Source organism: Papio anubis, chromosome 2, assembly GCF_008728515.1.
Source record: "Papio anubis isolate 15944 chromosome 2, Panubis1.0, whole genome shotgun sequence".
NCBI lineage: Eukaryota > Metazoa > Chordata > Mammalia > Primates > Cercopithecidae > Papio > Papio anubis.
Genome location: NC_044977.1, coordinates 119,363,044 through 119,388,122, shown reverse-complemented (window position 1 = coordinate 119,388,122; position 25,079 = coordinate 119,363,044). Strand labels below are relative to the sequence as shown.

The 25,079-nt window shown below is 40.3% G+C and overlaps 1 protein-coding gene across 5 annotated transcripts in view; it reads right to left on the bottom strand.

Annotated features, from left to right (window-relative positions):
* Positions 1-25,079, bottom strand: part of PLD1 (phospholipase D1) — a 211,496-nt gene that overhangs the window by 56,738 nt on the left and 129,679 nt on the right. For all 5 annotated transcript variants that reach the window (XM_017955714.2, XM_009201360.4, XM_017955715.3 and 2 more), the window contains 4 exons: positions 16,217-16,345; positions 15,364-15,482; positions 13,161-13,274; positions 7-117 (listed from right to left, as the gene is read on the bottom strand). In XM_017955714.2, coding sequence (XP_017811203.2) covers positions 7-117; positions 13,161-13,274; positions 15,364-15,482; positions 16,217-16,345 — 473 coding nt within the window. The remainder of the gene's footprint in view (positions 1-6; positions 118-13,160; positions 13,275-15,363; positions 15,483-16,216; positions 16,346-25,079) is intronic.

Genomic DNA, 25,079 nt, shown 5'->3' with positions numbered 1-25,079 from the left:
ACTTACTTCGATATAGATATAGTGCCTGCTGTTCTCTATCACATGGACGTAAGCGGCATGGATGGACTCTTCATGGTACTTTATACCAGCAGACCAATCGGCAGCAGAGCGGAGCAACTATAAGGCAGCAATCAGAAATGAACAAGTATTAGCAATGGAGAGGACATCAGACATATTAATACAATGAAGTCACTCCTTTTTCTAGATGACTGAATGACTACAGTGCCTTGAGTGTCTTGTGTGAAACAGAGAGTAGTGGGGTGGGGAACGCTGCTAAGGAAGACGGGAGAAAGGAACTGGTCTTTGGATACAGTCCATAAGGAAGGTTCTCAGCTGGAAATCACATCCTGAATATACCCATTTTCATCCAGGATTATTTTCATTCAAAATTGGAAACCACAAATTGTGGTTTCTATAAAGACTATTTCAGAAGTACCTCTTCTGGTGGCTGTGAGTACTGTAACCATTTGTATTCCTTTCCTATGACAGTCCCACAATTACACCAGAATCCCTGTTGTTCTGGTGTATTTATTTAGAGCACATATTTTCACTCTTAAAAGGGTACTGGTTTGGACCATATGATATGGCCATCCTAGCTCTGACTTAACAATGTGATTATTCCTTTTCCCCTAAATAGATATTGCTCAGATTAATACATTCTGAAAGGTAGTTCATTTAGGCATGTGATCTTCATTCTACCTTTAATTGGCTGGCTGTTCCATGGCACGCCACTTTAGTCTAAACTTTCTAATGGCATAATAAAGGAAATTAATCACAGGAAAGTGAACTGGGGCTCAGAGAAGCAAAGAAACTTGCATGGTGTCACAGAGGTACTAGCATCAGCCTCACAGCTTGAACTTGCTTTTTGTCATTCCATATCTGATGTTTTTCTACCGTGGCACACTGCTTTGCCATTTCATCACATCTGTGTGTCATACCCGTCAATTTGGAGTTGATCCCATCACCTCAGATTAAACACATCAAAATGGAGCTCATGACTTTTTTCTCTAAACCATTTCCCATCTCAAATACCCCACTGGCCAGGGGCATACCACCATTCCATTAGTCTTTGGCATGCTGTTTGGCATGGCTCTTCTCCTTAGCGTCTGTATTCAATCTCACATCTACTTCTGTTTATTCTTTCGAGGATTTCTCAGATTTGCTGCTTTCTCATCGCTCACACTGCCTCGCTCTACGCAGATACTCACCTGTCCAGGCTGGATTACTCAAGCTTCTTCTTGCTCAGACACCTGAATATAGGTTAAATACGCTGATACAGGGCAGGATTGTCTAGGTTCCAAGCCCGGCTCAACTACTCTACTTACTGGCTGTTGATCATGTTTCTTAACCTCTTTGTGCCTCAGATTTTTGTTCTATACAATGGAGTTCTACTTTACAGGGTCATAGAGAAGATTAAATGAATTACTGTGAAATGTGTGGTAGGAGGCCTGGTACCTATTAAGTGGTTATAAGTGTTATTATTAATGAGCATTAGAGGATGCGTTTGAGCTGTGGCAGGTTGTGTCAGGGAAGCTGCAGAGCAGACTGTGGCTGTGCACAGGAGAGAGGACGAGAGAACATGGAAGGAAGGCGCTCTCAACACTCAGCAATAATTGGTCATCATTTTTTTTCAACATTCTAACTAGCATTGCAGTATGATGTTGGCATATAGTAGGTGCTTAAATAATAGCATGACACACAAAAGAATTACTATAAAAATAGACTTGCTATTTCTGGTTTGAAATGAATGTTAAAACTGTCCTTTATAAGGTCAACTGATATTGAAAATAAAAAGAATGGCCCCATACTCGTTAGGAATATAAAAAGCGATCCAATATATAACCAGTTCTATGTCTGCTGTATAAAAGGCCTGGTAAAATTCTTGTTCAAATAAATAACTTTAAAATTGAAACTATAAGGCCATTACATCCAAAACTCACACTTACTAAAAATCATTGACTGTGCCATCCTCAGTAGTGTTATTTATTTGTCCAATATGAGTTATTTATTACAAAATATCGCCAAAGTATTAAAAAATTTATCAGATGAATATGTGCAACAAAATTTCAAAATTTAATTGTCAACATGAATATATTAAATATCACAGAAGAGAACTCATAAGGAAAATTTAGATAAATATTATCCATACTGGAAAAATATCATGATTTTACATCATCTCCAAGGAGCTGCATTATTACTTATCAGGTAGAAATAACAAAGGTTGAAGAAATAGAAGTTTTAATTCTTAGTCCACTCAAATTAATGTTTAATTTTGTTACTAAGGAACATAGCACCGAAAATACGGTCTACTTTGAGAAGATTCTCATGTTATTGATGTGATTCTATACAACTCTGGAGGCAATGTATACAATTGCAGAGTACCCAGGAAAGAAGGGAACCTCAAGAGTTTTTGGGGTTTTTTTGTGTTTTTTTTTTTTTTTTGAGACGGAGTCTTGCTCTGTTGCCCAGGCTGGAGTGCAGTGGTGTGATTTCGGCTCACTGAAACCTCCATCTCCCAGGATCAAGTGATTCTCCTGCCTCAGCCTCCCAAGTAGCTGGGACTGCAGATGCGTGCCACCATGCCCAGTTAATTTTTGTATTTTTAGTAGAGACGGGGTTTTGCCATGTTGGCCAGGCTGGTCTTGAACTCCTGACCTCAAGTGATCCACCCGCCTCAGCCTCCCAAAGTGCTGGGATTACAGGCGTGAGCACCATGCCCGACCGGAATCTCCATTATGTTTAAATGCCTTGACCAAGGTGAAAGAGCATTTACATATCATTTAAATATGATGAAGGTTCAGTTTCCTCCACTGTACAACTGAGACCTCTCCCCATCCCCTAAAGCTGCTGTGAAGAAAAAATGGCATAACAAACACAAAGTAATAATAATGGTATGTGGCACTTAGTACTAGATGTTCTATATATAGTATGTCTACCTCTATAAAAAGTTATAGACAAAATTTATAACCCACCCTTGCTGGTAACATCTGAGTTTTTCCCTCAAATCCAAAAACCTTATACTTTCTTTCCTTTCTTACTCTCAAAATTTGCTCTGACTCAATAAACTCATTCACGTAAGATTCAATAAACTCATTCACATAAGATACACATGAGGAGAATTATGTCGATGTCAGCTTGCATATGAAGTCTAATAGTTTCAGAATGACTTCCTGGACAGCTGGGTTAAGAGGCAATTCTTGAAAGCAGGTGCACTGGGGAAGAAATCTGAGGTTGATCCTCAATGGCTTTCATGGAAGGGGACGCCTGAAGGTCACATATTTGCCATTTTTTCTGTGAAGGATAATGGTAAATGTTTCTCTATCTGTAGGCATTTAAGTATTTAAAATATGTAAAGCTTCAAGCCAAAACAAGACCATGTTATGGCCAGGGGTGGTGGCTCATGCCTGTAATCCCAGCACTTTGGGAGGCCAAGGTGGGCAGATCAACTGACATCAGGAGTTCGAGACCAGCCTGGCCAACATGGCGAAATCCCATCTCTACTAAAAATGCAAAAATTAGCTGGGCTTGGTGGTGCGTGCCTGTAATCCCAGCTACTTGGGAGGCTGAGACTGGAGAATTGCTTGAACCCAGGAGGCGGAGATTGCAGTGAGCCAGATCACACCATTGCACTCCAGCCTGGGTGCCAAGAGTGAAACTGCATCTTAAAAGAGAAAAAAAAAGACCATTTTATGTATCAGCCTGTGGGAGAGCATAAGAAAAAGTGGAGGGGGCTCCCTGATGCCTATAAAACCATTGAGTATGAGGGGTTTCCTACCTCCTGAGGGGCTTCAGCATCATCTATCCCATTGCCTGAGTCCAATCCCATATCCTTTACTCACAATAAAAACTCATTAATAAAAAATGTCATCTTTTTGCGGCTAAACTTGAAACATATCTTTCGAGCAACACGGAGGAAAATCACTTGGGATCGTTATTCATTTACTACTATTCTAATTAGTTAAAATCTCCCTATCACCACAAGAAAAATGGAAAATACGAATTTCCTTCTTGCTCTGCCTAGACCATTGAACCGCAGACAGGGAACCCTGAGGTTATATAAAAATCACCTGAACTGCTTTAAATGCTTGATGGCCTAGAAAGTTTTATCAACAGTCAAATAAGTCAAACCCATTGTATTAGTCCATTTTCATGTTGCTAATAAAGACCTACCAGAGACTGGGTAATTTATAAAGGAAAGAGGTTTAATGGACTCACAGTTCCACATGGCTGGGGAGGCCTCACAATCATGGCAGAAGATGAAGGAAGAGAAAAGGAACATCTTACATGGCAGCAGGTAAGAGGGCATGAGCAGGGGAACTCCCCTTTATAAAATCATCAGATCTCATGAGACTTACTCACTATCATGAGAACAGCATGGGAAAGAGCTACCCCCATAATTCAATTACCTCCCACTGGGTCCCTCCCATGACATGTGGGGATTATTACAATTCAAGGTGAGATTGGGTGGAAACACAGAGCCAAAACATATCACCCATTTTGATTGATTTCCTTTTGTTTTATTTTTTCACCTTTTCCATTGCCACTGAGATTTCCTTTTATTTTAAGTTTGGGATTTACTCTCTTCATTTTCTTCACTGACTTCACCAACTTGTCTTGCATTTCTGTTTTAAACCAATGTAACTGAGATAACCCCCAAACTGTTCCCTCACATGCAAAAATATAGCTTATCTTTACTGTCCCAAATGTACTGGGAATCAAATCTAACCCATACTTTTCAAACCGCGAATGTGAAAACATAATTTTAAAATATATAAAAATGGCATATTTCTGATTTTATGGTTTAGCCTCAAAGCTGTAACTTGGACTAGTCATTTTCCTCCGTGCTATGTCTTATTTTTTAACCTAAAATATAGCCTTCTCTTTAGCCACAATCCCTAATCACCTTCCATCCTATGGGCCCAAGTCAAATGTATGGATTAAATAACAGAAATTTCTTTCTGAAGGAAAAACCTTTGGATCTTTCTTAGTATTTGTCCCAAATTCCCTTCCTTTCTCTCACCATAATGCTTTTATTCCCTATAAATTCAGCACATATATGAATTCCTTTTTATTTCCCTGAGATTCCAAGTCAATCATGGAACAAAGATTGTTTAGGACAAAAGCACTTTTAAATGTTCCACAAGCAGAGGCCAACTGTGTAGAAGCTCACAAGTGGTATGTGTTGGGGAGAGAAGGGAATCCTCTCATTGCTGGGCCTTTTCCTTCCAGTCTGTACTGAGGAGAACAGCAGGCAACGAGCATCACCAAACTGACCTAGTTCAAGAACCTGTCTCATCTTATCAAGCTCTTTCTTTTCATAGCCACTTTTCTAGTTGAGTGTCAGCCACTCATATCACAGTGTGTAGTTATTCACATAAGATGATTCCTTTCCTGAACAAAAGAGAAAAGTTTATCTTGAAGCTGAAGGACAGAAAGAAAAGGTAATTATTGAAGAATAGGACTTAAAGTGAAAGAAGTCCTAGGAAACACAGTATTAGTTGGGTGCTGTTGGGAGCCAGAAATAAGCAAAAGGAGAGTTTGGGATGGATTTGGGGCTGTGGCAACACAAGGTGACACCCAAAGACAAATAGGACATGAAGCTTTGCTCTGCTAGAGCCCCAGTGGTTACACCCATCTTTGTCTTACTGGAAACAGTATCCATGGCTAATTAACCTCAGGCACTGAAGCCAAACTGCTTAGAAGCAAGTCATCCCTACCAGTTACTGTTTTTTTTTTTTTTTTTGAGATGGAGTCTCTGACTCCCAGGATGGAGTACAATGGTGTGATCTCAGCTCACTGCAACCTCCGCCTCCCAGGTTCAAGCAATTCTCCTGCCTCAGCCTCCTGAGTTTCTGGGATTACAGGCCCACGCCACCATGCCCAGCTAATTTTTGTATTTTTAGTGGAGATGGGGTTTCAATATATTGGCCAGGCTGGTTTCGAACTCCTGATGCAGGTGATCCGCCCGCCTTGGCCTCCCAAAGTGCTAGGATTACAGGCATGAGCCACTGCACCAGACCCCCACTAGTTACTGTTATTTTAACCTCTCATAGTGTTAGTTTCCTCATCTGTAGAAACAGGTTGCACAGGAGTTTAGCTTACAGACTGCTGAATGTATATGAGATAATCCACAAAGGGTTAACACAGTGCCAACCACATAGCAAATGCTCTGTTCATATCAGCTCTTCCAGCCAAGACCCACAGTAACACTCACAAATGTGTTAGTCCGTGAAGGTCTGGCCCATACGTGGAAAACAACTCCCATGGTAAATAACTTCCATGGAAATGGACAAAGTGGATTCCTTTTACCCCCACCTGCTCACTTTATTCTTCACCTATCTACTTTATTCTCTCACACCACTCTGCAATACAAAACATTTTGCTCTCCTTTCAGATCTAACAGATCCTTTGGAATATCCTTTAGACATTTATTCCAAGTGTGAAAACAATTTTTTTCAGTGGTATAATTCGGATGTTATTTATACTTTCTTGAAAATTTTCTTTTTTTCCCTCCCTCTCTCCCTCTCTCCTTTTTCCCTTTCCTCCTTTCTTTCTCATTTTTTCTTCCTTCCCTTCTTTGTTCCCCCCTCCCTTCCTTCTTTCCTTCTTTTCCCTCAAATAGGACTGAAGACTCGATTCCAGTAGAGTTATTTCCATATAGGCAGGAATTCTCAGCACGATTGTCCAAGGAAAGGTTTCTATTAGGAGCTTTAAAAAGATTCCCATGTGTTGACCCCATGTTGATGCCGACATGGCATTCAGCATTTTCTTTCACCTTAACAGACATGTCAAATATCCTCTGTCTTTATAACGTATCTTAAATGCCATTAAGCCCACTCTGAAACCGAGTTTATTCTAGTTTCTTCACCTTCTCTGTGCAGAAGCAGTTTCAGAACCATCTCTCCCACTTCCTCCTGCTACCCATGACTTTTCCTGCCATTTCTTCTCTGAGTGCTCTTGACAGGCTTCTGAGAAGGCTCAGCACTGAGGGGTAACACCCAAGATTATTTTAAAAGTACAGTGGAAGCTGCTGAAGTCAGCTATCAGGTCTGGATGACTTTTTCAGAAGCAGCAATTCGTGCTGGTGGGCAGGCATCCACACTGCCTGCCGTAGCTCCCTTCTCCCTGGTTGGCTGTGTCTCCCCTCTGTGGAATTGCCAGTGGTGTGTGACCAATGTTTCTGTATTAAAAAAATTAGCAACTAAGTGCCCTTCTCCAGACAAAAGAATAACTTGAATTTTATCTATTATTTACTTTATTATGTCAAATACCCTTTCTCCCCATTCCAATAGATTTATGGCATAAAAATTTCTATCCCTAGAACTAGCCTGGTGACCTACCCAGAGAAATGTTAACTTCTTTGTTGCAAACTATTTTTTTGTTTTTTACACGAGTTTTGCTCTGTCATCTAGGCTGGAGTGCAGTGGTATAATCTCGGCTCACTGCAACCTCCACCTCCTGGGTTCAAGCGATTCTCCTGCCTCAGCCTCTCAAGTACCTGTGATTACAGGCATGTGCCATAACGCCCAGCTAATTTTTGTATTTTTAGTAGAGATGGGGTTTCGCCATGTTGGCCAGGCTGGTCTCGAACTCCTGACCTCAAGTAATCCACCCACCTCAGCCTCCCAAAGTGCTGGGATTACAGGCCTCAGCCACTGTGCCTGGCCTGTTGCAAACTTTTGAAACACTAGGGAAAGCATGAAGGCTATTTTTGATGGAACTCAAACTGGTATACTCTTCTAAATGCTTTGCATGTATTAATTTAACCATCACCACAATCCTATGAGACAGACAGTGTCATTTATGTTTTTTAAATGAATGGAACATGCTGAAGAGTGAAGTAATTTTCCCAAGGTTACACAGCTCGTATGTCACAGAGCTGAGATGTTAACACAGTCTGGCTCTAGAATCTATCCCTTATTTGCTACCTTATATTTTTCTTCACAATTAAATAAGCTTGTGGCTTCTAAGTTACATTATGAACAATCAGCTATGTTAAAATCTTGTTCTCACTCATATGTGGGGGCTTAAAAAGTCAATCTCATGCAAGAAGATAGAAGAATGATAGAAACTAGAGGCTGAGAAGGGTGTGTGTAGGGGGGTACAGGGAATAGGGTGGAGATAAAGAGAGGCTGGTTAATGGGTACAAACAGTTAGAAGGAATAAGTTCTAGTACTCAATAGCAGAGTAGGTTGACTATAGTTAACAACAGTGTGTTGATATTTCAAAAGAGCTGGACGAGAGGACATGAAATGTTCCAAACACATAGAAATAACAAAAGATTTGAGATGATGACACTCCAAATACCCTGACTGGATCATTACACAGTCTGCATGTCACAAAATATCACATGTACCCCACCAACATGTACAAATACCATGTATCAATAATAATTAAAAATAAACAAAAAATCAAAAAATACATTTCCTTCTTAGTATTGCTATAATAACTATGTTAAAAGCTATGCAAACAACAATAATCCTGAGGAAAAAATTTATTACATTTCTCAACTGGGTAACAGTCATTTGGCTACTGTCATGAGAGCTGAGATGGAAAGGTTTGAGAATGTGACAACAAACTCTTTAAAAATTAAATAGCCTCCCACACAGCCAGGTGCCTGTCTCCTTGCTCCTTCTGGATTTTTTTTGAAAAACCAGAGATTGGACTAGATTACCACTCTTGCCCTCTAAGCACCATACATTCACAGCTTGAAAAACCAGTGTCTGAAAAGATAAATAACGATTCCAGCCAGTAAATAGTGTGAAGAAAGTGAAACAATATCATGATCACAACTTCACAGAAAAGGAGAAACGTAGGGGGATAATGTTTTGTTCGTTCGTTCGTTCGTTTGTTTGCTTGTTTTCAAGTTTCTGGCCATCTCAGACTTTCCTATCTTCAAAAAGATACACTTCCTGGCTACCTCCACTATTTCACCCTACAGTTAGTTCAGCATTTCTGAAAAACATCAACTACAAACCAGGAGGGCTCCAGGTTTTGCTAGGTGTCACACTTTGAAAACTAGGGGAGGCCTCTTTAACAAAATCAATGCAGACTTACAAATATAAAACTGGGAACAGGTCTAGAAAAGGCCTGGGCAGCTGAGGGTCCTAAAGCTAAGCAAGGGCCTGAAGCTACAAGGAATATGAGTTCCTGAAGTGAGCAATTGATTCCCTACTCACAGCCTTAACTCCAGTCAGTCTGTAGGAGATTTTACTTTAGGCACTGAGATGGCAAAGAGTTAATTATAGATATAGCAGGTTTTCAGGACCAGAGGAGTAAAATAAATTATAATCTTATAATCTTGGAATTTAAGAGTTCATCAGTGATGTCCTATTTTCTTAACTCTTATCCTTCCTTTTAATTTTTGTCCTATTTATCACTGCCATATGATTAAATGTATCTATGTTTTAATTTGCTTACATATTTTCCTTTTCTTTCAAAAATCCATAGAAACAAGTTTAACCATCAAGGTACAAATTCTGAGCAAAGGCTTCTATTTCTATTTAGTGATAAATGTCATTCTAACTACTTTAAAAATTAAGAAGTGTATTTTGGTGGCCATTTGAGTTCTATTCTGTGAGGAATCATAGCTATAGCAGAAGGATTAAGCAGACTTGTACTTTGAACGATACCTCATGTATGAAAGACGATGAATGAAAATTTTCCCTTTAAATGTCTGAAGGGACTCAGATCAGATTCATACCAAACATAAGGCTTTCAGATGACAAAACTGGACTCAGGGAGGGGGAATGGCATGCTGAGGCCACATGCTGCTGTACAGTCTTCATACCACACCACCTTGTGTGCTTTCATGATTTGTTAGTGTTAAAATGCATTTTATTATATTTAGCTGGATATTTCCAGCAGCACTGCCTAGCGACACTTTTACATACTCATTTTATACACCCATTATCATGCTGCAAAATTTATAGCACCCAGAACTAGATGTACTACAGGAGCTACCCGAGTCCTTTGGTGATCTCAATTAGTGCCCCGGCCCATCAGTCATGACATAGTTCCTATGGTTCTTTGGAGACTTTCTGACACTAAACTAATTATCTTTAACTTTTTCCTCTGTCCTAAATTTTCAGTTAGTTCCTAGTCGTGATGTCCCTTTGTCTCTTTCCTCAAAAATATCTCCTATTTGTCCCTTCTCTTCATTTCTAGTTTAGAACTTAATTATATGTCAGAATTACTGTAACAGCCTCTTCACTTGTTCGCTTGCTCTCATTCTCTCTCTAGTCTAATAAGTTCTTCACGTGTATAAACTTTTGGTCTCAAGGTATTTGTTTGGAAAGATGGAAACAGATAAGAATGCATAAAACAAGAGATTCTCTGTCAAATAAGCTTGGGAAATGCTCACATCATGTTCCCTCTTGGTGGTTTTATAATACACTGTAGCATAACAAAGGTGCTAAGGAGACCTGTTTTAAAGAATTCTACAAAGCCTTATCTGTCCATAGAAATCTTTGTGGAATAGTTATCAGCATCTCACAGGTAAATTCAGTTTGGAAAACTCTCTCCTTAATCTTCATAGAACATTCATGTATCATGCTTCTTGCGCAATTAAAAAAAAAACCATCCAAAGTTCACTAGCGCTTCCGGTACCAGGTCCAAATTCACTAGGCCAGCACTCCAGGCGCAGCCCCCACCCCGCCCCCACCCCCGCCCCGGCCTTATGCCATCATCAGCGCCTCTCTTAGAGGGAATGGGTTGCTGTAGTCAGTCCTCTTGTCTTCTGAGCAAGCAGGATTATTCCTTAGAGCGGACACCCAGTTCTGTCGCTCTGGATTTCCAAATTCATAGCATGCTGGTCCTTACTTTCACACCAACATTTACTCAGAGACCGTATCTTGCACTGTTAACTGAATTGTTCATCTCAGCTATCTCTCCCCAGCTAACTAAGTTTCCAGAGGCAGAGAACTCCTTTGCTGTCTACCCCCTTGACACCCAAGTGTGCTTTGATGACTTCACCGTGCAAACGGACAACGCTTAGTAAACATACGTTGGCTGAATAAATGAATGAACGAGTGAATGAATAAGCTTTGTTAAATATCCTTGGCTTTGTAGATTCCTGAATCCAGGTCACCTGAACATATGAGGGATTAACATATGAGCTTATCAGATCTAGTCTCATTTCTTTTACTTTTTATTTTTATTTATTTATTTTTTTTTCAAGACAGTCTCGCTCTGTTGCCCAGGCTGGAGTGCATGGGTGCAATCAAGGCTCACTGCAGTCTCCGCCTCCTGGGCTCAAGCAATCCTCCCGCTTCAGCCTCCTGGGTAGCTGGGACCACAAGCATGTGCCACCAGGCCTGGTTAATTTTTTAAAAACTTTTTGTAGAGATGGGGTCTCACTATGTTGCCCAGGCTGGTCTTGGACTCCTAGGCTCAAGCAATCCTCCTGCCTTGGCCTCCCAAAGTGCTGGGATTCTAAGTGTGATCCACCACACCCAGTCTAGTGTCATTTCTCACACAACATCGGTGATGTGGAAAAAGTGAACAAAGAGAAGCATCTTATAGAGTATCTATCGACCTCACCAGACAGCAAGATGAGACTATGTGAGTCAGGACTTCACCAACAGTGAAGTGGAAAATATATGCATATGCAACACTATGCTAAAACTTTCTTCACTGATTACAAAAATACTTAATTCCCAGCAATCCATTTTCAACAGATACTTATTAACATCAGCTAACTTTGATAAATTGACCATGACGTCAATAATAACGCAAGTCCAAATCTTAAATTCTTATTTTCCTAATAACAAGTTTCTTATTTTATATTCTAGCATGGGTAGTTTTTTCTCCTCCACGTAGAATAAAATTAAACAGGTTCATAAAATATTCATCAGCTTACATATAAATCATAGCTATCTATGCCTCTGAGTTTAAATTAGTTTTCTTTTTAGCCTGGGATGACTAGTATTTGCTGCTGATATTTCTCTCAAGCCGTTTCTCTTTTTTTTTTTTTTTGAAACAGTCTTACCCTGTCGCCCAGGCTGGAGTGCAGTGGCGCAGTCTTGGCTCACTGCAACCTCTGCCTCCTGGGTTCAAGCGATTCTCCTGCCTCAGCCTCCCGAGTAGCTGGGATTACAGGCGCATGTCACCACGCCCAGCTAATTTCTTGTTTTTAGTAGAGACAGGGTTGGCCAGGCTGGTTGCGAACTCCTGACCTCAGGTGATCCACCTGCCTCAGCGTTCCAAAGTGCTAGGATTACAGGCGGGAGCCACCGTGCCTGGCCTTTTTTAAAAAAAATGTTCTATTATTTGATCTACAGTCTGAAATGTCTGATTTTTTATATACGCATACCTCCAATTGCACACGATGCAAAATAACTGATTTAGGCACTTCATTTATATAATCATGTTCCCTAGGATCCATGTCTGCATTATATAGTCCCTACTGATGATATGTAGCAGTAGCAGGCTGCTGGACTTTACGTAAACAATTCTTCTGATGCCCATAGTGATGACTTCAAACAAAAGGCAACGCCAAAGGTGGCCCATCCTACTTCTGTCCCCACATGATCTCAAGATATTTGAGCTGTAGTTGGTAAAGGAAGCAGACTGGGTAACACTGGACTAGACTAGGATTTCAAGGTCCACCTCTGTTGATAACCAGCTGGCCGGCCCTAGATAGGCCTCAGAGCCCCACGAGGTCTGAATTTTATTTGTAGTTTGAGATGGTTAAACTGGATGTGGTAAACTGTTGTGACTCTATTAAGACAAATCCTTATTCCATTAAAAGGGCCTCTAGAAGACATTTGGTTAATCAGGAACTAAAATTAGATTGAACTACAACTAGCTTCCTAGCTGCTAAGTTTCAGCCACATTCCTGGTGCTTAGGCAGTATCAGGTCCAGGTTTACTGGGAATCACATTGCTAGGGTCACTTCAGAAGGAATTACAGGAATAGCCTTTCCTTGGCGGTGGCCTTTTCTAAGGACACGCATTTATTATATTTATAAGAGTTTTAAAAAGAGACTAGACCGAATCCATTTAACATAGGAAATCTAATACTAAGTGTTAAAAGGTCCATTTAGTTTTGCCTTAGAAAAGCAGTCATTGAAAAATCTGAAGCCAATGTAACAGGCCCTTGGTCCAATAACAGTAATTTTACTCGGTAGCATTTTGTCAAAAAGAAAAGCCAGAACTTACCTGTACGTTAGCATGGACAGACCCAGGTACTTGATATCTCAACTCATGGGCTGTTGTTTGAGACTTTGGAAGCAGAAAAGGATAAGAAAGGGACCGGTATTTTGATTTCATAATCTAAAATAAAGAAAAAGGGATAAAAAATATTCAAATGAGAAAAAAGATTCATTCTCCCTACTTTGTGATTATAAAATAAATTTATGGCAGGGCGCAGTGGCTCACACCTGTAATCCCAGCACTTTAGGAGGCCAAGGAGTGGGGATCACCTGAGGTCAGGAGTTCAAGATCAGCCTGGCCAACATGGTGAAACCCCCATCTCTACTAAAAATGCAAAAATTAGCCAGGCATGGTGGCGGGCACCTATAATCCCAGCAACTCAGGAGGCTGAGTCAGGAGAATCACTTGAACCTGGGAGGCAGGGGTTGCAGTGAGTTGAGATTTCACCATTGCACTCCAGCCTGGGTGACAAGAGTGAAGAGTGAATCTGTATCTCAAAAAAAAAAAAAAAAAAAAAAATTCAGGTTAATTTGAAAAAGAAAAAGAAAAATGTTAATGGACATTTCTAAGTGAAGGGCTACAGATTATTTGTGTTTGTTTTCTATTTCTCATAGTCCTGTTTTTACCTTTTGTAGGGGACATATTGTTTTATATTTATAAAGACAGGTTAAATATAATCTGTAGTTATAAAAGTTTATAATTGCAAAAATAAGACTATTGTTTTATAAACTAATTTTTTTACTGATTATGTTCTAGATATCTTGCCACAGCAATATAGTGGGATATCATTATTTTTAATAACTTCATAGTAAAATGGTATAAAAGAATCATTTGTTTAACAAATTCCTATTAGTAAGGATTTCTGTTATTTCTAATTTTATTTGAATTATTAGAAGCCATATCAAAATAAATTACCTTATTGGATTATGGCTTTAGTTTGAATACCTGGAAATAAGTTTTTCTGGATCAAAGTCTTTAAAAAAGACTTATTGGTGTTGTACCAATTTATCCTCCCTGGGGCAGCGTGTATGAGCACACCACAAAAACCACCCCAAATCTAACTACAGGTATTAGCAGAGATTTTTATCTTTGCCAGTACAGCAGGTTAAAAGTAACACCCCATTTGTTTATTAATCCACCTCTCCTAAATTTTTGTTAAAAAATTTCCATTAGAATGTCCACTAAATTTTTATAATCCTCATGTGAATGAAAAACAAAGTGAGAGTCTAAGTGGTTGATAAAACTAAATTCTTTTTCAAAATGACCAAGGGGAATCATGCCTCATTATCACTTCAAGTAAATAAAGTGAAACTTTAAAAACACCTGAATATGTACCTTCTTTCTTTCTTTTTTTTTTTTTTTTGAGACCAAGTTTCGCTCTGTCCCCCACGCTGGAGTGCAATGGCGTTCTCTCGGCTCACTGCAATCTCAGCGTCCTGGGTTCAAGTGATTCTCCTGCCTCAGCCTCCAGAGCAGCTGAGATTACAGGCACCCACCACCACGGCCAGCTAATTTTTGTATTTTAGTAGAGATGGTGTTTCACCATGTTGGTCAGGCCAGTCTCGAACTCCTGACTTCAGGTGATCCACCCGCCTAGGCCTCCCAAATTGCTGGGATTACGGTCGTGAGCCACCGAGCCCGACCTGAATGATACGTACTTAACTTATGAATGTTAGGTTTGAATGTTAGGTCAAGTTCTTACAAGTAATGAGGACACAATCTGGAGAAAAGGAAAATGGCCCTACCTTCTTAATATTGCTTGGTTTGCTCAGAACCAGCTCTCAGAATCCTGTACCAATATAAACCCATTGCAGTTCCAGGATTGGACGGGACTTTAAAGCTCAAGCCCTCTCATCTAAACAAGGCTCCCATCCCGCTATAACAGCCCTGCAAATGACTACCGAGCCCGGGCTACTAAATGCTTGGTCAACACTGTGTCCAAGATATTAACAAAATTAAAATCAGGACCCACACAGCAGCACCTATCCCTAGGCACTCTGAATTGTCTATGGTGTGGACATTCAGAAATGTTTCCCTCTTTTTTTGCCCAGATGCCCAGGCACCCTGACATCAATGGAGCCAACAGCAGAGCGGTGACATAGTTGTGGCCACGACAATCTCTTCTTGCCAACAGCCTCCTCTGAACCTCTTCTCTAGTTAGGCCTGCCTCTCTTCATGTGGATAAATCATGATAGCAATATCCAAGTACTTTCGTGAAGTTCCAGCGCTGGATGAAGTGACGTGCCACATCACGAGCTGCCTTCCCGTGGACTGCAGAGGCAATGTCATGCCAGGGCATCCGGGGCATGGAGTACCTGTCAATGAAATCTGCCCAGGTGCACCAGGCAAGGATCAGTCATTAACTACGGTGCTGGGGCAGAGGCTCTCTGACTCCAACTACGATACTAAAAGGAAACGTGGGTTAGTGCTCACTAGGTATATATTTCTTGGCTTGCACAGAACAACATTTTTATAATCAAGGGAAACAGATTTCACATGCAGGGACATAGCTCCCAGGCACCTCCCCAAATATGTTTCCATTTCACTTAGGATTAGATAATCACTAGACATGGCAAGATGTGAGTGGGTACAAATTATCTAAGGCTGTGTGTTTGATAATATATTTTTAATTTTTTATCCTGTTGAAACAATGGCAGGCAATGCCATCTCTATCTCCTCTTAAACATATAAACCCAGTGATAATCTGAAAATACGCCATTCTCATTTTGGAAATGCAGGAAATAAGCAGAATAAAAGATGATCAAAGGGAGCCTACCATTTCCTGAAAAATTACTGATTATTACCCCAAAAATGTGCCTATAACAAATCTGGAGGTTTCAGACAGTTCAGCTCTATTTCGTGTTTTTTTCTTATTATAACTGAAAAAAAGAGTCCTTAAGCACATGACTAATGACTAAATCAAGTCTCCAAAGTTTTAAAAAATTTTCAAAAATAAACAGAAGCAAAACAAAAGTCATTTAGATCATGCACGTGTGTACTTGTTGAGATACTCAAAGGTAAAAGACAAAATATAACCAGCACCCCACCATCGTAATACTCACCAGCAAAAGGTTTATCAAGTTGAACCCAGTCTTTGAAGACGAAATTGCAGTAGTCCTTTCCATGCCAGAATCTGGTTTCCCCATGCAACTCTCCCACACCTGTCTGTAAACTGCGGATGGACCCGGTATCTGTGAATGCAGCAAGACCCCCTCAGGGACTGTGGTTCAGGGGGATCCCAGAAAGGGAGGCTCAACTCTCATTTATTAAACACCTAAAAGCTTCTTAATTTCTTAAGACATCACTAGGGTGGCATATGTCCATTGTATTAGAGGTTGTGAGCTAACAACGTTTTACAGTCCTTACAAGTTTACTTTTAGTGGGCAATTAGGGCTATAACAAGATTCATCATCAAACAATGAAATTTGACCTCAGGCAGTTGAGTAACTTATTCCCACAACCTACCAGATCACTGGAAGAACTGATCACAGAATTAACTGTGAATAAAGAACTCACAAGGTGGCACTATGAGAGAGCAGTAAAGCTGTTGGGGGGCTTTGGGGGGTAGAGGGGGAGGGGCGGGGGTGAGGTGGAGAAACCTGAGACGCAGAGGCAATAAAGATACCATGCCACTTCTTTTTCCTCAACCAACATGGTGCACACCTGATGCATAATTGTTTTGCATTGAAGCAAGAACTTCAAATTTACAGATAGTCCATGTTCCAGCCCTGGAATTAACTAGCTAAGTGACACTGAGCTTCAACTTTTTAGATCATAAGTCCATTACGCATCAAATGAAGAATTTCGCCTAGATAACAGCTAAAATCTGTTGCGCTTTAACATTTACATACTTCAAATCATAGATGGCATTTATAAAAAATATGGCAACAACAGATGAAAGCTTATGATATAGGTACAAAAGCAGCAATCTATTGTAGCATTTCACAAAGAACTATGCTGAGACCATTGACTTAAGGCTAAATACGAAGACAATGAAGTAAAAAGATTAGCAGAATTACAAATCACAAATGCAGCGCTTGGCACAAAAGAGGCATTTAACAAATAGACACTGAATGCAAAAATACGTGTTGAATGAATAAATGGTACTGCTTGCAGTAGCCAGTGAGAGGGCTGCACTGGTCCCGCCACCAACACACTGTCCCAGAACTGTCTTTGTAAAAGTCACTCTTTGCTTAAAGCCCTGGAAGGTTCACATACTGCCTACAGGAAGTTGAAGTCTTAAGGGCTTAGTATGCATAGAAGGCTCTTCCCAAACTGGTGCCAACTCTTTCTAGTCCTTGTTTTTTCCCACCCAACCCCAGGCCCCATGTAAAGCACATGTTTCACTGTATTTTAACAGGCGTGGTCTGCCATGTCTCCATGTAGTCGGCACATTATTCCTTTTCCCTGAAATGCTCCTTTCTCCCTCTTGGCCTGATATCCTAATCATCCTTCAAGAGCCACATTAGCTGTCACCTGCTCTAGAGAGACCTCCCAGCTCCCTGTAAGGAAGACGCAGTCACTAGCACTGCTGTCATCCCATTAACAACTGCCCCAACACCTTTAACTCTGTGACGCAATTGTATCAGGTTCCCGCCCTCCATCAATGCCTCACCAGTCTATAAACTCTTTGGGAGTGGGAACCAAATCTCCTCACTGCCAGTACCTCCAAGCATCCAGGCAATCAATAAATATTTGCAGAACAAATGTTTTTATGTAATCACCACACACAATGCTAATATTCTATCTCAAACTGAATCATTAACCTTCCAAAGGCTATTGAAATTTTCTATAAAAGAAAAATGACTTAAAATGCCATAGATTAGCAAAATGAAATCATGTTAAAAATAGACTTCTATTGACTTCTCCCAGTTATTTATTTTCCTGCTTTATGAGACTGAAAGGCCAAAGTGCAGGTAGGCCTGTTTGCTCATCTACAGGCTCTTTGTTGTTAACATAGCACTTTGTAAAAAGAAAAACAGAGGGTAAGAAAAGAAACAAAAGGGACCAAAAATGAGATAAATAATATTTCAGATTTCAAATATAAAAAATATATATACAATTTGCTTTCATCAGTTGCAAAACTCTAAGCTAAGGCTTTACATAAACACACATACACTCATTTAAAAATTAACTTTCATCTAACAACTAGTTATGATAAGGAAAATAAGGAAATTCTTAGTCTCAGGAAATTATCTTGGTACTAATTGAATTCAACCTGCTCATAATTCAAATTTGCTTTTGTTTTTGGCCATGGCCTAAAAACTATTCCACATAAATTAGGGTCCTTCTCCGTACAAATGAACTCTTAAGGCAATAGAGTCAAATACTAGTTCCTGTGAAAACAATAGCTCAGAATTGTATGAGCATGGATAAGCAGGTCGAGAGGACTTCTGATGTCAACAATGCTGATCCAAGGGGGTCTCATTAGGTTGCTATCTGGCTCCCAAATGATTTCATAATTGCACCTGCCTTATCTTTTGGCACAGATTTGTCATGCCAATCTTCTGCATCCTCCTCTGCCAGTGGCTCAGATTCTGGCTGCTAAAGTTTATGAGAAGGGGGTCTTCTTGCTCCTTGCCTGGTGTTCTCTGGTCTTGCCACATCCTCCTCCTTTTCTCCTTTTGTTTTCATCTCTTGCCTTCCAGGTCTCCATTGTTCTACCATTTCTTCAGCCTACGCCTCTTGTTCTTCTTTCCTAGCTCCTCCTCACTAACAAGGTTTCCCCTTTCTCCTGTCTTTTCTTTTCTTTTTTTTTCTTCCTCTCTCTCTCTCTTTTTTTTTTTTTTTGAGACTGGAGTGCAGTGGCATGATCTCCGCTTACTGCAACCTCCGCCTCCCGGGTTCAAGTGTTGAAGCAATTATCCTGCCTCAGCCTCCCGAGTAGCTGGGATTACAGGCACACGCCACCATGCCCAGCTAATTACTGTATTTTTAGTAGAGACAGGATTTCACATGTTGGCCAGGCTGGTCTCGAACTCCTGACCTTGTGATCTGCCCGTCTCAGCCTCCCAAAGTGCTGGGATTACAGGTGTGAGCCACCGCGCCTGGCCGCTCCCATCTTTTTCTATACAATTTCTAAATGTGCACCTGCAAGTTTGGCCTCTGTTTTGGACTCCAGATCCAAGGTCACTTCCAGTGCCTCACTTGACATTGTTTACCTAGTTCCCACCAGAACTTTAAAATTATGTCTGACACTAAAATCATTATCATTCCATAAAATCAAGTCTTTCCTTGAGATTTCTGCTCTCTGCGTGTAGTAACTCAAGCTCAAACCTCGGAATCATCTTTGGCTCCTTTATTCTTCATGGACTTCTCCACCCACCTTCCCATGGCTTCCCAGACCATGATGCCTTTGGAAAAAGGTTCTCCCATTTACTTCATTCTTGAACTCACTGACACAACCTTGTCAGACTCCCCGTGTCTCTACTATAAATGCTATAAAGCCTCACCCTTAATTGCTCCCTGCCCCTAGGGATTTTCCAACATTTAATGGAAGAGGTGCAATGTCTCAGTCTGATTGTCAAAGTCCTCCGTAAACTGATACAGATATATCCCACCAGCTCAATCTGCACAAATTAGCCCTTAACCACAATTCCAAAACTCCAAAAGTTCTAACAATTCAAATGTTTTTTCATAGCTGATTTTCACAGCTCATTTCATAGCTCCCGGGTCAGCAAAGCCTGGCCTGAACTGACAAGAAGTTATTTATTATCTTTATTGATCCCACTTGGTGTTGCACAAACATAAATGGTTTGCCTACATTCCAGGTATTTCCTGGATGCTGCTGGGAGGGTAACATAATAGAGGGTATAGGTATTGTATTACCTTTCTAAAATCCACAACTTTCTGATTTCTGAAATCTGATTCCAAAGATTTTGTATGAGAGATTATAGAGCTATATGTATCTACCACATTCTACACTCAGGTCTGAGATGCCGAAATAAATACTTTTGCATTTCCTATATCTGTGTCTTAAGATGTAGTATCTACCTAAAATGCCTGTTTTTCTACCTTTTTAGTCTCTACCTACTGAATTTCTATGTATGTTCGAGGCCAGTTCCAATACAGGCACTCAACAAGTTATATTTTAAAAAATATTTTGGTTTTCAAAATTTTTTGGGATTTAGAATTGTTGTTAAGGGTTTGTAGACCTGTATGTCATCTGTGGATCAATGATGACTCTTGCAGTAGGAGTATCTTCCCTCAATGAATGACTAAAATATTAGGTTTGTAAAATATTTAAAACTCATGCTCACCTATTAGATAATAAGCTATTTAACAGCACAAGATGAATTTTATACATCTTATCCATTGCATTCCTAAGAACAGTTTAGAAACAGCTTAATATTATCCCTTATGACTAGACACTCAAATGTGAAAAGCCTGTCTCAACTAAATTGCAAAAATAATTTTCCCTCACTTACCTATTTAATATTGCTTAAAAGGAAAACATCAGCATACAGTTGCTGAATAGCATTAGGAGAAACACCTAATGTAGATGATGGGTTGATGGGTGCAGCAAACCACCGTGGCACGTGTATACCTATGTAACGAACCTGCATGTTCTAAACATGTATCCCAGAACTTAAAGTATAATACATAAATAAATAAGAGGAATAAAATTCAACACTTTAAAAATAGTATCAAGCAAAATTCTCCCTCTTACAACATAATTCTGAATGAAAAAAAAAGTGAAAATGGCTGAGTGATTTTGAAAAACATGTATTACAGATATGATTCCTAACCACGTTTTCAGTGCAGTTTTTCTATATTAAAAACCTATAGCGATGTTCACTCCACACTGATTTCTGTATGACACCAGGGAGGTTTAATAGGAGCCCAATTCAACATGGTCATGTGCAGTCAAGTGAAATTGATATTGCAGAGAGCCTCTCTTTGCATTCTCAGGACAAGGAAGTCATTAACTCAAGTTCATATTCAGTTTTAAATTTCTAACGAAGAGTCACTCCATGCTTAATTTGTTTTATAAGGCAACTTGAGTTTTTAAGGTATTACATGATTTAAATCTAGTGCCTTGCTCTTTAAACTTCCTTCATTATTTTTAGTAGAACTTTACTTATTTTTTTTTTTTTTTGAAAACAACTTCAGAAGGACTCCAATATTTAAAACAGATACAAGTGGGATTGTTCTGGTTGAAGACGCACCAAGAGCAGTGGGAGGGTCCTGGGATTCACCTACTTCAATGTTCTCCTCAAAGCCTTTTAGAAACTCCAGGATCCAAGGAATCGAGTTTGGAAAGCACTGCTCTAGAAGGACCCCACTATCCTTTGGCTTTTCTTTTGAGGTAAATGAATTGTTTTCATTTTAAAAAATTAAATTTGTATTGAAAACAGTATCAACAATGTAGGAAAAAAATAAATCACCTCAAGCTCCATTTTCCTAACAAAGATAGCATCATTGAACGCCCTTTGTCAGCTGCCTTCAGGAACGTATTTTGACACAGTGGCAATTGTCCTCAAACTTTCCTTGCTCTTCCCATAACCATCTCAGTTCATGGAGACTCCATCTTTCCAGTGGGGCCAAAGATTTGGAGTCCTCTCCATCTCTCACATCTCATATCCAGTTCATCAGCAAATGCTGTCAGCTCGACCCTCAAAATATATTCATAACCTGCACAGTCACCATTTGCCACCCTGGTCTGCTCTGAAGAATGATCCTTGGAAAATGTAAGTCAGCCCTTGCTTACCCTTTGCTCAAGACCATGCGATGACTTCCTGTCTCACTCAGGGTCAAAATCTTACAGTGGTCTTCAAGACCTCACATAATCCACCCTGGCCTACCTCTCTGATTCTGTTCTTATCATCCTCTCCTAGCCCACCTCACTACAGCCATATTCCTGGAACACACCTGTCCCCTCTGCCTCATGGCCTTTCATACTTGCTATTCTTTCTGTCAGAAACACCCTCTCTCAGACAGTTTCTTATCCTCATTCTTCTCCTCCTTTAGATGTCAGTTAAAAACTAACCTCATGAGAGACGTATTCTCCGACCAGCCTTTACAAAATAGTAACTTCTCCTGTGCCCTTCCTCCCTTATCATGCTCAACTATTCTCCATAATTATCACCACCTGATATAATGTGTTTGACCCTCTATTTGTACATACAGTTCTCATCCTTACCACCCAACTAGTTAACTGCACTTCATCTGCTTTATTCACTACACCTCTAGAACCCAGAATAGTGATTGGTATATAATAGAAACTCAATAAATACTTATTTAATTAAATAAATAAATCTTCTATGTTTATTTTTGTATCCCCAATTACAGTTTTAATCATTGCCCAGTTCCATCAAAGAGATGAACCATTTGTTACCATTCATTATGTTCTTCACCTATTCCCTACTCTTTGATGTTTAGGTTGTTCTCTCTCCCTATCTCTCTTTGTCTCTCAACAATGCTGCACTAGACATATATTCAGTTTATCAGTGAGAGGTTGTAAACAGATGTCAAGGGTACTTTTCATCAGCAACAGAAAACCACACACATGTATGATCAGTGTCTCAGATCACCCCTGTGGATATCACCCCTCTCAACCTGTGGTAGGTGTGAGTTACTTACTGGACTCAGCACTTCACTCACATCTTTTCCACTTGCTCTCAATCCTATTGTCAGCAACACTATCAGTCATAATTCAGATCCATAATCTTCAGGGTTGGCAATCTCATTTCGTCCACTTCATTTTTAACTTCAGTAATAAAGCAGCAAAGTTACACATTGAAATGATAAGGCACTACCTGGAGCTGTTTCCAACCCTTTACTTCTAATATCTGCCACTGCATGCACTCCTGGCTTCCTGGATTTCGCAGAGGCCTCCTGCTTCCCAGGACTTTGAAGCTTTGTCAAGCACAGGAATTAATGGGAGTTGTCCCCGAATCCACATACACATCCAGTACTAGCTGTATGCTAAATAAGAATGTCTCCCCATATTTGTTCTCCATTTTTATTTTTTATTTTTTTTTTGAGACGGAGTCTCGCTCTGTCGCCCAGGCTAGAGTGCAGTGGCCGGATCTCAGCTCACCACAAGCTCCGCCTCCTGGGTTTACGACATTCTCCTGCCTCAGCCTCCCGAGGTAGCTGGGACTACAGGCGCCTTGCCACCTCGCCTGGCTATTTTTTTTGTATTTTTTTAGTAGAGACCGGGTTTCACCGTGTTAGCCAGGATGGTCTTGATCTCCTGACCTCGTGATCCACCCGTCTTGGCCTCCCAAAGTGCTGGGATTACAGGCTTGAGCCATTTATTTTTATTTTTTAAAAATTTAAAAATTATTTTTGTGTGTGTGAGAGAGGGTCTCCCTCTGTCACCCAGGCTGGAGTGCAGTGGCATGATCTCAGCTCACCGCAATCTCTGTCTTGCAGGCTCCAGCAATTCTCCCGCCTCAGCTTCTGGAAAAGCTGGGACGAGAGATGCACACCACCACGCTCAGCTAATTTTTTGTAGAGATGGGGTTTCACTACGTTGCCCAAGATGGTCTTGAATTCCTGGGCTCAAGCAATCCTCCTGCCTCCGCCTCCCAAAGTGCTGGGATTACAGGTGTGAGTCACCGTCCCTGGCCTCTTCTCCATTTTTAAATGTATATTGATGCTGTTATGATTTATAAAACATAAATTTATTTAACAGTTACATTGAAGTTTTAGTTCATTGTGTGTAGTTGATTACTGCATTTTTTAAAATGCAGGGTAGCTGGACCAAACTTGTCCAACCCACAGCCTGTGGGCCACATGCAGCCCGGGATGGCTTTGAATGTGGCCCAACACAAATTCACCAACTTTCTTAAAACATTATAATTTTTTTGCAACTTTTTTTTAGCTCATCAGCTATCATTAGTGTTAGTATATTTTATGTGTGGCCCAAGACAATTCTTCTTCCAATGTGGCCCAGGGAAGCCAAAAGATTGGACACCCCTGCCCTAGGTGAAAGAATGCTGGGAATCCCTACTCAAAGTCCAGCATAAGTTTTCTGGTTCATTAGCACCTGCAAGCCACAAGTGACTCACATTCAGGCATGTGTGCTAGACTGTAACTCTCATCTGCTAAACAGTACATGAGAGCCCTGGCCTTAGGTTCTAGCCAAAAAAGTATAACATAGTGATCTTCATTTCTGCTAAATCACAAGTCTTAATCATGGGCACTGGGAGGATGATAAATTGGAACTCCACTGGGCATGACATGTATCATCTCTAACCCTGAATGTCTTCATCTGTAAAAAGAAGATGACAATATTACTACTAAGCACTGCAAGTTCTCAGGGCAGTGATGGATACAGTCTGCATAAAATAAATTTTAGCCTATGATTTTACTAGCGTCATTTATTATGATTACTTATCTCCATATCTGACCAGTGGCCAAATCCTTCTTTATTCCCACCACAAGTGAAACTCATTAATCATTCATTAATTCCTCAAGTATCTGGAGTATCTTCTTACCAACAGCTATCAGATTGTGATTTCTGAAAATTCACATAGCATGACACAACACATCCACCCAAAGGCCTTCAGGATTTTTAACTGACCAGGTGCGGTGGCTCACACCTGTAATCCCAGCACTTTGGGAGGCCGAGGTGGGAGGATTGCTTGAGGTCAGGGGTTCAACACAAGCCTGGCCAACATGGCAAAACCCCATCTCTACTAAAAGTACAAAAATTAGCCAGGCACAGTCATGCCCATCTGTAATCCCAGCTAGGGATTACTCAGGAGGCTGAAGCAGGAGAATCGCTAAAACCCGGGAGGCAGAGGTTGCAGTGAGCCGAGATGGCCCTACTGCACTGCAGCCTGGGTGACAGAGCAAGACTCTATCTCAAAAAAAAAAAAAAAAAAAAATTAACTGAATAAAATTCCAACTCCCAAATGTGAATGTCATATATCTTCCTAGTCTTATATCAAAAACTGCATCTTGGCCAAATAA